Source organism: Salmo salar, chromosome 01, assembly GCF_965601325.2.
Source record: "Salmo salar chromosome 01, fSalSal1, whole genome shotgun sequence".
In the NCBI taxonomy this organism is placed as follows: Eukaryota; Metazoa; Chordata; class Actinopteri; order Salmoniformes; family Salmonidae; genus Salmo; species Salmo salar.
This window is the reverse complement of record NC_138291.1, coordinates 32,397,914-32,410,288: the sequence shown is the minus strand read 5'-3', so window position 1 is coordinate 32,410,288 and position 12,375 is coordinate 32,397,914. Positions and strand designations below refer to the sequence as shown.

At 43.8% G+C, this 12,375-nt stretch overlaps 1 protein-coding gene across 22 annotated transcripts in view; it reads left to right on the top strand.

Moving 5' to 3' along the window:
• Nucleotides 1-12,375, top strand: part of bltp1 (bridge-like lipid transfer protein family member 1) — a 136,362-nt gene that overhangs the window by 91,306 nt on the left and 32,681 nt on the right. For 8 of the 22 annotated variants that reach the window (XM_014191706.3, XM_014191736.3, XM_014191721.3 and 5 more), the window contains 13 exons: nt 1,300-1,383; nt 2,138-2,336; nt 2,493-2,552; nt 2,753-2,979; nt 3,369-3,557; nt 6,882-7,012; nt 7,114-7,237; nt 7,413-7,525; nt 7,665-7,755; nt 8,299-8,352; nt 9,712-9,983; nt 10,160-10,375; nt 11,685-11,865. In XM_014191706.3, the coding sequence (XP_014047181.3) occupies nt 1,300-1,383; nt 2,138-2,336; nt 2,493-2,552; nt 2,753-2,979; nt 3,369-3,557; nt 6,882-7,012; nt 7,114-7,237; nt 7,413-7,525; nt 7,665-7,755; nt 8,299-8,352; nt 9,712-9,983; nt 10,160-10,375; nt 11,685-11,865 (1,941 nt within the window). The remainder of the gene's footprint in view (nt 1-1,299; nt 1,384-2,137; nt 2,337-2,492; nt 2,553-2,752; nt 2,980-3,368; nt 3,558-6,881; nt 7,013-7,113; nt 7,238-7,412; nt 7,526-7,664; nt 7,756-8,298; nt 8,353-9,711; nt 9,984-10,159; nt 10,376-11,684; nt 11,866-12,375) is intronic. The other 14 variants (XM_082973708.1, XM_082973707.1, XM_014191821.3 and 11 more) reach the window with 9 other exon arrangements.

Genomic DNA, 12,375 nt, shown 5'->3' with positions numbered 1-12,375 from the left:
ATGCTTGTCTGAAAGTGGCACACAGTGTGAGTAATCATCAAATCATGGGTCATCTCATTCACAAAAGAGCTGATCCAATGTTTTCTCAAATGGGTTATTCTTTTTTACAACAATTTTTGGTCACAATGTTCATTTGAATCAGAACCAATTATAAAAACACAAAATATAGAAGAATGAATATATACTAGTAGTAATTTGGTCAATTTTAATAACTTCAGTGACTTTATTCAAATGTAGCTGGTTATATACACTCAGTGGACAGTTTATTACGTACATCTATCTAGTACTGGGTCGGACTCCACTTTGCCTCCAGAACAGCCTAAATTCTTTGGGTCATGGAAAGATTGCTCAATTGGTATCAAGGGACCTAACCTGTGCCAGTAAAACGTTCCCCACACCATTACACCACCGCCACCAGCCTGTACCGTTGACACCAGACAGGATGGGGCCATGGACTCATGCTGCTTTACGTCAAATTCTCTGCCATCAACATGATGCTACAGGAACCGGGATTCGTCGGACCAGGCAATGTTTTTCCACTCCTCAGTTGTCCAGTGTTGGTGATCGCCTGCCCACTGGAGCCGCTTCTTCTTGTTTTTAGCTGATAGGAGTGGAATGCTGTGTGGTCGATTGCTTCGATAGCCGTTTTCCTTAGACTTGTCATCACAAGCGCCCATAGGACTGCCGCTGACTGGATGTTTTTTGTTTGTCTCACCATTCTCTGCTAACCATAGACACGGTCGTGCGTGAAAAGCCCAGGAGGCCGGCCGTTTCTGAGATAAGGAACTGGCGCACCTGGCACCGACGATCATACCACGCTCAAAGTCGCTTAGGTCACTCGTTTTACCCATTCTAACGTTCATTCAAACAGTAACTGAATGCCTCGATGCCTGTCTGCCTGCTCAGCAAGCCACGGCCACGTGACTCACTGTATATAGGAGTAAACCATTTTTGTGAAAGGGGTGGTGTACCTAATAAAGTGTAGCTAGCTGCATTAGTATGTAGCTAAATAGATACAATTAGGCCTATCTTGATAACCTTGGAAACATAGCAAACATGGGAATGGTGGAGAAAGGTTTTTCAGTGCAGTGGCCTTTGCATTAGCTGCAAATTACAAAATTAATTCAAGGTAAATGTCTTCATAAATGCTAAAGATTTCATTTGTGAATTGGTGAATGACTATAGTGGAAAATAGTTAAAGGATTAATCAAAGTTGGAATTTGATGACTACATCCACAGTCCCTGGTTGTTTCTCTTACAAGTTAGTCACAGTTATAATTGTGTTTCTTATCTCCATAGAAAGGACATATACCAGGTTTCGAAGGCATCCGCTCTGAAGCTGGGGCCAGCAGATCTGTAGGCCCGCAAAAATATGCGCGAAAAGTAACTTACAATCTATTCAATCTCTTGTGAACACTTGTGTGATGTTATTCAATGGTTTATAACTCTTTTACTTGTAACAACCTGTTATAAGTGTTGGTGATGCAATCTTGACACAATGCTGACATAACAGGTTATGGCAGTTTACAACCAGCAATTTTATTGATACAACTGGTATAACTTTAATGAAGCTTGAAATTGTTTGACTGGTTGAATGTCTCACCGTTACGGTCAATTGGCACAGGTACTTTATTGTTCTCATGAGTGTTATGGCACGCACAACGTCACAACTGCATTAACTATGCATCAACTAAATGGGTGTTTTCATGGAGCCAATGTGTTTTTCAACATTACACACAGGCACATTTCCTATTCCTAAGTAATATACTTTATTTGAAGGTCGGCCAATATGATGCTTATAAACCATTATTAAATCGTTTTTAATCATTAGTAAACCATTATTAGGTTTCTAGCAGCAAACCTGTGTATAAATTCATATAATTTCATGAATTATTACAAACACCTCTAATCATAATATGATGCATGGATAACTAACAGGCCTTAAGTGTGTTGAGTTTAATTCTTAACAAACTATTTAGTGTTTATAAACAGACCGTCAAATAAAATGTTACTGTAACCCTTCACCTATTCCTAACACACACTGTTAACCTTAATGTTATCCCTGTGCTGGACTTATCCGGTAACCTAACTTTAACATCTTACTCCCCCGTCCACCCTCAAACGTCGATCCTCACAGGCCAACCACAGCATTGACTTTGACACGGGCTCTGCCCTGGTGCTGACCATCGAGAGCACGCTGATCACCGCCTGCTCCTCTGAGTCGCTGGTCAGCAAGGGCCACTTCAAGAACTTCTGCATCCGCTTCGCCGAGGGCTTTGAGACCTCCTGGGACGACTGGAAGCCTGAGATCCGAGGAGACATGATCATGAATGCCTGTGAGTGATTGGACCGCAAGATGTTGGCTTTTACATACAGACTGGGATTGAAAATGCATGAAGTCAGGAAATGAGACGGCTTGTCTATATTTAGAGCTGAGCCTGGAAAAGCTGGTCCTCTTATTGATGTAATATTTGAATGTGTTGATTTTGTAGGTGTTGTTCCAGATGGCACATATGAAGTGTGCTCCAGAACCACAGGCCAGCTGTCAGCAGGTAAGTACTGCACAGATAATGGGCATCAAACCTTGTGTATATTATGAAAGGGGTTAGTTTGACTGTGAACGTTGTCAAGCTTTTTTCCAAAACACATCACAGCTGTTTTCTTCTCTGGAGCAAGATATTTGTATTCTAGTGAGTGATAGATGGATTTAGTGTAGGATAATATTCTCTCTCCCTCCCTGTGCGACCATCAGAAAGCAGCAGTGCAGGAACCTGGGCGCTGAACGTGCTGTGGAAAATGTGTGGTATCGACGTCCACATGGACCCCAACATTGGCAAGCGTCTCAACGCCCTAGGCCACACACTGACCTCGCTGACGGGAGAGGAGGATGTGGATGACATCGCTGACCTCAACTCAATCAACATGGTCAACTTGTCTGATGAGGATGAGGCCGACACCATGTCGCCGACCATCCATATGGTCAGTGTTTTCAGTCTTTCCCTAACCATGATAACAATGCTGAATATTTGTGTATTACTTTGAACATGTGAATTGTATAACTCTGAGTGTGTTCGTATCCTGTGAGTTTGTTAATGCCTGTGATTCTGGTGCACTACTACCACAAGACGATTTAAGAGGCTGTTAAAGCACTGTGATTGTGTTAGAGATTATAGTAGCTCTGTGTGCGTCTGTAAAATCCCTGACTGTGTGTCAAGAATGTAAAAAAAGCACTGAGTGTCAAGACTGCATGTTGGTTCAAGCCATGTCAACCCATTATAACCACTGACAGCACTAAAAGCTATCCAAGCTGCTTAGTCCATGCACCCAGTTGAACCTTGCCTTGGTCGTATCCATCCCGTTACTTGCAGGGGAGCCCAGAGGGAGAGTGCAGCAGCCCTAGGCTCACGTTCAGGACACGGCTGGTAAACAGCATCCTGGGCCTGAAAAGCCCCAGTGTCCAGAGCGTCTCGGTACCAGGCGACTACCTAAACGACTATGCCCTTCCCCCGTCCAGAAGGAACATGGCCAGGGCTCCCAGACCCCTATCCTGGGGATGTGTATGTACTGTAGCCCATCCTGAACTGCCCTACTCTCTATTGTCCTACCTTCTGGGCCCGTTAATCACGCTAAGGGTAACATTAAGGCTCTATGGTCCAGGTTTCAAGCTGCAGAATGGATTTCAATTGCTAAGTGACTCAATGAATTGTGATAATATCAGAGGGCTCGCAGCAATTGTGTATTTGGAGAACAAACTAACGGCAAACTAGGGATGGGCATTTGAAACAAGTTCACAATTCGAATAATATCATAACATTTTTGGGGGAGATCTGGATAGTTGAAATGCATGTAAATACATAACCTGCGTGACTTGGGAGAGAGGTGCCGCTCTGCTTTCATGCAGCAATTGAGGCTAATTGAGACTATTTTGCTGCACTTCCCGTCCTTAATTCAGATGAATGGTTGCAAATGGTTGCTCCTTGTAGCCTACTACTTCTCATTTAGCTAACTTAATTATGTCATTTCAATTCCATTTTGTGTTGATTAGAGATCTCCAATGCTGCTTGCTACTACACATGGAGCCACTGACTAGTGCCACTTTGATTTGCTGACAATAACAACAAACCCCATGTAGACTACAGTATGTGTTTTTATTGAATTAAAAATGTCAAATGTCATGGTATATCCTTGTGTGTAGCAATGTCACATATATACTTTTATTTAATTTTAATAAAGCCTTTTCATTGTTAAAATAGGCCTATGATTTATTTTTATGTTTATGAATACTCTCGCAAGTATTCAAAAACTAACATCCATTCGGATATTCGAATAACCATGCCCATCCCTATGGCAAAAATAATATGGTCACTTAGCAATTGACTCTGTGGGGTTTAGGCTCTTCTGGTTCTCTTTTCACCTGGTTACACATGTTGTGTTAACTCCCTCATCCGAGAATTGGGTTACCAATCGGTCCCAAAGGTCTCTAGTATTATGGTGATGGTGACTTTCATTTCACATATTTTTCTGCTGTTTATGTGTGTGTATAACATGATAATTGGTGTGAGTATAAGATGTGACTAAGGTGGTGAATCTTTCTCCTGATTCTGCCGCTTCGACCCTACTCCCCTCCCTTTCCACATCCAATGACTCACACTGTCCCCTTTCCTCTTGGCTGGCTCGGCCCTCCCCTCTTGCTCCATGACTAAGTGACTCATTACAAGTTTACAGAACAGGGCAGCACACAGCTGAGTTTAAATGGAGGTCCTATCGTCCTGTCACTCCCACCTCTCTACCTTCTCTTCCTCTGTATCTGCTGCTAAAGCTTTCTACCACTCAAAATGTCAAGCTTCTGCCTCTAACCCCGGGAAACTTTTTTCCACCTTCTCCTCCACCCCCACCCCCTTCCTCTCTGCGGACAACTTTGTCAACCACTTTGAAAAAAAGGTTGACGACATCACTCAGCCTATTAAGTCCACTGGTCTCACTCACACAGAACTACCCTACGTCTTGATCTCTTTCTCCCCTCTCTCCAGATGAAATCCTGCGACTAGTGAGGTCTGGCCGCCCGACAATCTGCCCGCTCGACCCCATCCCCTCCACCCTTCTCCAGACCATCTCTGGGAACTTCTCACTTCCCTCAACAACTCATCCCTGTCCACTGGCTGCGTCCCCTCTAACTTAAAAATGGCCCAAGTCGCTCCCCTCCTCAAGAAACCAACACACGACTCATCTGACGTCAAAAACTATTGATCTGTATCCCTTCTTTTCTTTCCAAAACACTTGAGTGCTTTCTCGTTATCTCTCTCTCAGAACAATCTTCTTGACCCTAACCAGTCAGGCTTCAAGACGGGTCACTCAACCGAGACTGCTCTTCTCTGTGTCATGGAGGCTCTCCGCACTGCCAAAGCTGACTCTCTCTCTTCTGTTTTCATCCTCCTAGATCTATGCGCTGCCTTTGACACCGTGAACCATCAGATCCCCCTCACAGGGCTGGGCGTCTCAGGCTCTGCATACTCTTGGATTGCATCCTACCTGGCAGGACGCTCTTACCAGGTGACATGAAGAGGATCTGTGTCTGCACCACGTACTCTCACTACTGGTGTCCCCCAGGGCTTGGTTCTTGGCCCTGTTCTTTCTATACACCAAGTCACTCGGCTCCGTCATATCCTCACATGGTCTCTCCTATCATTGCTATGCTGAAGACACTCAACTACTTTTCTCCTTCCCCCCCTTCTGACACTCAGGTGGTGACACGCATCTCTGCGTGCCTGGCAGATATCTCAACTTGGATGTCGGCCCATCACCTCAACCTCGACAAGATGATGATGCTCTTCCTCCCGGGGAAGGCCTGCCCGCTCAAAGACTTCTCCATCACGGTTAACAACTCCACAGTGTCGCCCTCCCAGAGTGCAAATAACCTTGGCATGACCCTGGACAACACCCTGTCGTTCTCTGCAAACATCAAAGCAGTGTTTCGCTCCTGCAGATTCATGCTCTACAACATCTGTAGAGTACGACCATACCTCACACAGGAAGCGACTCAGGTCCTAATCCAGGCATGTCTCCTCTCCTGTCTGGACTACTGCAACTCTCTGTTGGCTGGGCTCCCCTCATGTGCCATCAAACCCCTGCAACTCATCCAGAACGCTGCAGCCCGCCTGGTTTTCAACCTTCCCCAAATACTCTCATGTCACCCCACTCCTCCGCACACTCCACTGGCTTCCAGTCGAAGCTCGCATCCACTACAAGACCATGGCGCTTACCTACAGAACAGCAAGTGGAACTGCCCCTCCCTACCTTCAATATGCTCAAACCCTACACCCCAAACTGAGCACTCCGTTCTGCCACCTCAGGTCTCTTGGCCCACCCTATGGGAGGGCAGCTCTCACTCGCTCAGCCCAGTTTTCTCTGTCCTGGCACCCAAATTGTGGAACCAGCTTCACCCTGAAGCTAGGACAGCAGAGTCCCTGCACATCTTCTGAAAAAAATCTGAAATCCTACCTCTTCAAACAGTATCTTAAATAATCCTTCTCGTCACTCCGATCCCTCCTCCCTGACTCTACTGATGGCTACTTTATTGAGGAGAATTGTACTTTCTATGCCTGTGATATGTGGTTCTTCCACCTAGCTATCTTAAGATGAATGCACTAATTGTAAGTTGCTCTGGATAAATAATTACAATGTCAAATGTGGCTGTGTAACATTGGTGTAATAATTAATTATTGGTTTTAATTAAACCTTAGTTTTGTGGTGTGAATAACCCAAGGTTGGAGGTGTAATCTAATTTAGGTTATTTAATTGTGGTGATTGTTATACAAATACCCAAACATTATGTGGTGTAATATGTGAATTACAGGGTGTAATTTGTCCTTTATACTCCACAGGAGACCATAGACCTCAGGCGGCAGGCGGCAGTGGGCAACCAGATCTTAGATCCAAGAAGAGGGAAGTTAAACAAAAGAATAGTGGACATCAGAGAGCTGAACGAGCAGGCCAAAGTCATTGATGACCTCAAGTAAGAGTTCTTGTCAAACACCAAACCCAAGGATCAATCCTTGAAGTCAGATCACTCATCTCCATTTCATGTAATGTATACTGTATGTTCTCCTTTCACAGGAAATTGGGAGCGAGTGAGGGCACAATTAACCAGGAGATCCAGCGCTACCAGCAACTGGAGTCTGTGGCCGTCAACGACATCAGGAGAGATGTCCGCAAGAAACTACGCCGCTCCAGCATGAGGGTGAGACCACTACGCACTTACAACCCCCCTTTTCCAGTACTTCTGGACTGTGGGAGTCTTTATTTGAAATCCATTTGTAAATCCTGCAACTTACAACTCCATACATCTCAATTTAAATGGAAAGAACGCCAGCACTGATGAACCCTGATTACTTGTTTGTATGCTTCTCCATCAGGCTGCATCTCTAAAGGACAAGTGGGGTCTGGGATACAAACCCAGCTATAACCGTTCCAAGAGCATCTCTACAGCAGCAGGGAGGCCTCCACTTAAAAGGATGGAACGCCAAAGGTACTGTAAGATAATTCCTTGTCTGCAGTTGAAACCTAGCAGGCTATGGGTCAATTCTGTATCAATTCAGTAAAGTCAGGATTGGGAATTGAATTGAAATTCCAATGGGTTGGATTATTTTTCCTAATTTCCTGCTCAGTTCCAGAATAGGAGACGTAGATGACTTGCCGGACATCAGAGTAGACGCATCCTCCCCTGGACCAAGAGTTACCTTCAACATCCAGGACACGGTAATGTGTAGAATGACGACAATGGTAGTTAATAACAATAGGATTCTCCAAAATGGCAGTTGCACAGCATTTTATTGAGTTAGGGCATCATTTCATCCTCCATGTCGTTTTTTTGTTTGTTTGTTTGTTTAACACTATGACAGGCCTCTTGACCTGAGGCTGTGTGTGTCTAAACATTGTGGAAACGCTCTGATATGTCAGCGGAAGCTAAGTGTTAGCTTTTCAGCTTGCTTGTAGCTTGAAGGAGAGTTAAAGGAATAATCCACTCAAAAACAATCTAGTATTTTTTTTTCATTAGTCCACTGTTGATACAGTCCCAAAATGTTTTGCATGTGAGCAATCAAGTTTTCAAGATGATGGACTTTCAAAAAGCAAATTGTAACTTGCCACATTGTCATGATGACGCAAAACACAAATTACAGTAGTTTTGGAGTGGATTATTCCTTTAAGTGTGCCTTTTGAGCGCAAAATCCCCTCTTGAACATGTTGCCATGCTTTCATTTTTTGGATGGATTCCATTGTTCTCTTTTTGTTCAACTGAAGATTAATAATCAGGACTCTACAAACCAACCAGTCAGTCCAGGAGAGGTCTTCAAGGTATTTGTAAAACAACCAAAAGCAATCCCAAACAAATGAAAATCAAAAAGAACCTTCTTCCGCTTCTTCGTCCTCCGCTTCTTCCTCTTCTTCTAATAAATTGTCAACGACTGATTTGTTTGAAAACATGGACATTCAAAACAGGATGATGAGAAAAAGGCTAGTAGTATCAATCAATGCTTGATTTTCATGTATGTTGGATTGATACATGCCTTACCATCTTCAGTAGCAAGAGATCAGCAAGTCAAGTGCACTCAAGCTAATATTTTTTATGCACTTACATTACAACTCAAATGGCAATATGGTTAGTAGGGAGTCATTTGCTCTTAATAACAAGGCTTTCTACCAGCCATTGCATCTGATTATGTGTTACAAAGAAAACTGTAATTATTCACCGCATGGCTACGTCATCGGCAATATTGCGGCTCTGTAGATATGGTTAGACTTATGGATGTGTATGGTAGTATGCCTGCATAGTATGCTGTACATGTAGATACTAAATGTTTAAGATTATATTTCAATGTGCCATTGATTCACACACTCGCATCCTGTTATGAAATTCCATGTCGCTCCAAATCAACTTCTTTCAATTACAGATCTCTTTTTCTAACTGCAGCAGCTATGCCAACCCTAGTAGCTATGATTTAAGACGATTAGGTTGTATAGAGCCTCTGAGCCTAAAACTCTAAACCCTTAGCTTGGCCAACCTCAGAATAATTGTGCCTCAAAGCCATGACTAGAGGAAACATTGAGGTTTCCTCCTTTACTTTTTGAAAATGTATACGTTATGCAAACTACTCAGGACAGTGGTTGTTTATGGCTATACTGTCCTTTGTGAGGGGGTGCAATTTTTTTGTTTTGGGAGTTGATCAGCTTCATCCACTGTCCTGAGAGAAGACGTTGTCCTGCAGCTTCTTTCTGCCCAGGTGTCTTCATCCTAACATCCTTCACTTCATCCTCTTCATCTCTGACTCTATCTCTTTCCTCTGTCTTCTCCCAGAGCACTGCATGATCTCTGTGCTGCCTGTTGGGGAAAAAAACTTCAAGCACATAGCAGTCTGTATTACAGGACATTGTAGCCTCTCGTTATGTACATTACATCTAGCAATAGCCATATTGGCCATGTTTAAAAAATGTTTTTGAAGATGCCAAACTAGAGTAGATTATGACTGTAACGCACATTGTGTATTGGCAATTATAACAAATCGTGACAAATGTATTAATACACAAACATACAGATACTTTGAACAGGATGCTATCTGCTAGAAAGTTTAGAGCACTTTCAAAATGTTGACCTTTTCTAATTAAAAGAGTCTAACTGTCCCCCTCTCAACCCCTCCCATATGTTCTCTGCTGAAGTTTCCGGAGGAGACAGAAATGGACCTGTTATCCATCACCATTGACGAGCCACTCCATCCTCATCTTCATCACCTTCATCATTTCCCATCTGTTAGCGAAGGACCCCACTCAGTGTTCAGTGCCCCTGCAACCCCCGCCGTCTTCTCACCTGGCATTCCCTTCCAGCACGACGACATGCGGCGCGACGAGCTCTCCTCCTCTTCCTCAGAGGACTCCGACAAAGAGGAAGAGTTTGACCGCGAGAGGTCGTCCAGCTACTTCAGGAGGACTGTGTGAGTTATCCCCCCTCCCTTTTCCACCTCTCTCTCGTCCTTGTTTATATTTGTTTGGCCGTTTTCCCAGACCCATATTAAACCTACTACTAGACAAAAAAGCATGCAATTTCATTTAAAAAAAAAAACATTTTCCTGCCTACTAAACACGACCACCGTTTGTTCTGCTGTCGCAGCCAACCGCCACACAGAAAACCATCAGGCTTCGCTGCTGTCAGCCAGATGTTCAGTGAGCGCTGGCCCAGCACACCCACCAACCGCAGCCTCATGAGCTCAGTCACTGAAAGGAACATCGACTTTGAGCTGGACGTGCGTGTGGAGATTGACAGTGGCAAGTGTGTCCTGCACCCCACCACCCAGCAGCCCGAGCACGAGGATGTCTCCTTCAGAAGGTACGGCACTGAACCCTAGGGATCTTCTAACTATTTAATAACTTATGCCTTATTATAACCTAGCCAAATCATAAAGTATTATATCTGCAGGCTTTAAGTTAACCCCCTCGAGTCGATGTCCACGCTCGCCACAGAAATCTAATTAGCATAATAAATCTCCATCAAAATCATTCTATTTAAGCTAGAGATATGCATGGGCTGCGTCTCAATCCACCACACCTGCGGTGGAAGGTGTCTCATGGTTTGTCAGACCATGAGACATCCTGAAAATCAGTCTTCTCACGAAAACGTCTGTAGCGTCTGAACGGTTTGGCCTAAAAAACTAATATGACCAATCTATGGAAAGATGAAACTCACAAACAGGATGATATTCTCTGTTATCCTCTATGATGCCCACAAGCCTCAAAAGCTTGTCTGAAGGTACCCCCCCCCCCACCCACACACACACACACACACCTTTTGCCCTCAGAACAGCCTCAATTCATCAGGGCATGGACTCTACAAAGTGTCGAAAGTGTTCTACAGGGATGCTGGCTGATGTTGACTCCAATGCTTCCCACAGTTGTGTCATGTTGGCTGGATGTCCTTTGGGTGGTGGACCATTCTTGATACACACGGGAAACTGTTAAGTGTGAAAAACTCAGCAGTGTTGCACACAAACCGGTACACCTGGTACCTACTACCATACCCTGTTCAAAAGCACTTAAATATTTTGTCTTGCCCATTCACCCTATGAATGGCACACATACACAATCCATGTCTCTATTGTCTCAAGGCTTCAAAATCTTTATTTAACCTGTCTCCTACACCGATTGAAGTGGATTTAGCTAGTGACATCAATTAGGGATCATTGCTTTCAATTGGGTTGACCTGGTCAGTCTATGACATGGAAAGTGCAGGTACTCATAATGTTTTGTACACTCAGTGTATATGAAAGTAGTTTAGAGACTTCTTTTTTTGTGTGTAGTTTAAAAAAAATTATTGAATGATTGTTGTGATATCTCTCAGGTATCGGACAGCCACTTTAAAACAAACTTCCCATTGATTTATTTTTTTTACTGTTTTTCCATTCATGAATCTGTTATTCAAGGTCAAATTCAATGTTTCATCAAATAATATTTTTTTAATCCATAACGGGGTCATACAATTCAAAATCAAATAGCTAAATGATCCTTGGTATGACCATCTTAAAACCATCCCATATTTTAGCTTAGTACCCCCCCCCCCCCCCCCCCACTCCCGGGTAAGACTCTTAAGGATTAAGTGTTACCAAAGTTTCTAGAAAGCTATTTAACCTCCTGTACTGTAGGAGTTGTGACCGCAGCTCCAGGAGTCTCGACCAGGAGTCTCCACCCAAGAAGAAGAAGCTCCAGCCCACTTACACCTCAACCACCCACCTCCTGGCTGGGAAGAAGGTGCCTTCCTCTCTGCAGACCAAATCCAGTGACCTGGAGACCACTGTCTTTTACATTCCGGGAGTGGATGTCAAGGTCAGTTAATTTGCTTTCACTCTATTACTGTTATGTTATCCTATCTATAGCATGGTATAAATAATGTGTTTAAACGATGACCCATCAATATGATGCATTAAATGGTAGGAACTACACTGCTCAAAAAAATAAAGGGAACACTTAAACAACACAATGTAACTCCAAGTCAATCACACTTCTGTGAAATCAAACTGTCCACTTAGGAAGCAACACTGATTGACAACAGGTGGAAATTATAGGCAATTAGCAAGACACCCCCAATAAAGGAGTGGTTCTGCAGGTGGGGACCACAGACCAAGATGACTGCTATGGTGTGTGGTCATCCACATCCCCTCCCAAAATGGCTGCTGTGCCATTTCTTCCCCTTGCATTACTTGGCTGATGTTTTGGTCACTTTTGAATGCTGGCGGTGCTTTCACTCTAGTGGTAGCATGAGACGGAGTCTACAACCCACACAAGTGGCTCAGGTAGTGCAGCTCATCCAGGATGGCACATCAATGCGAGCTGTGG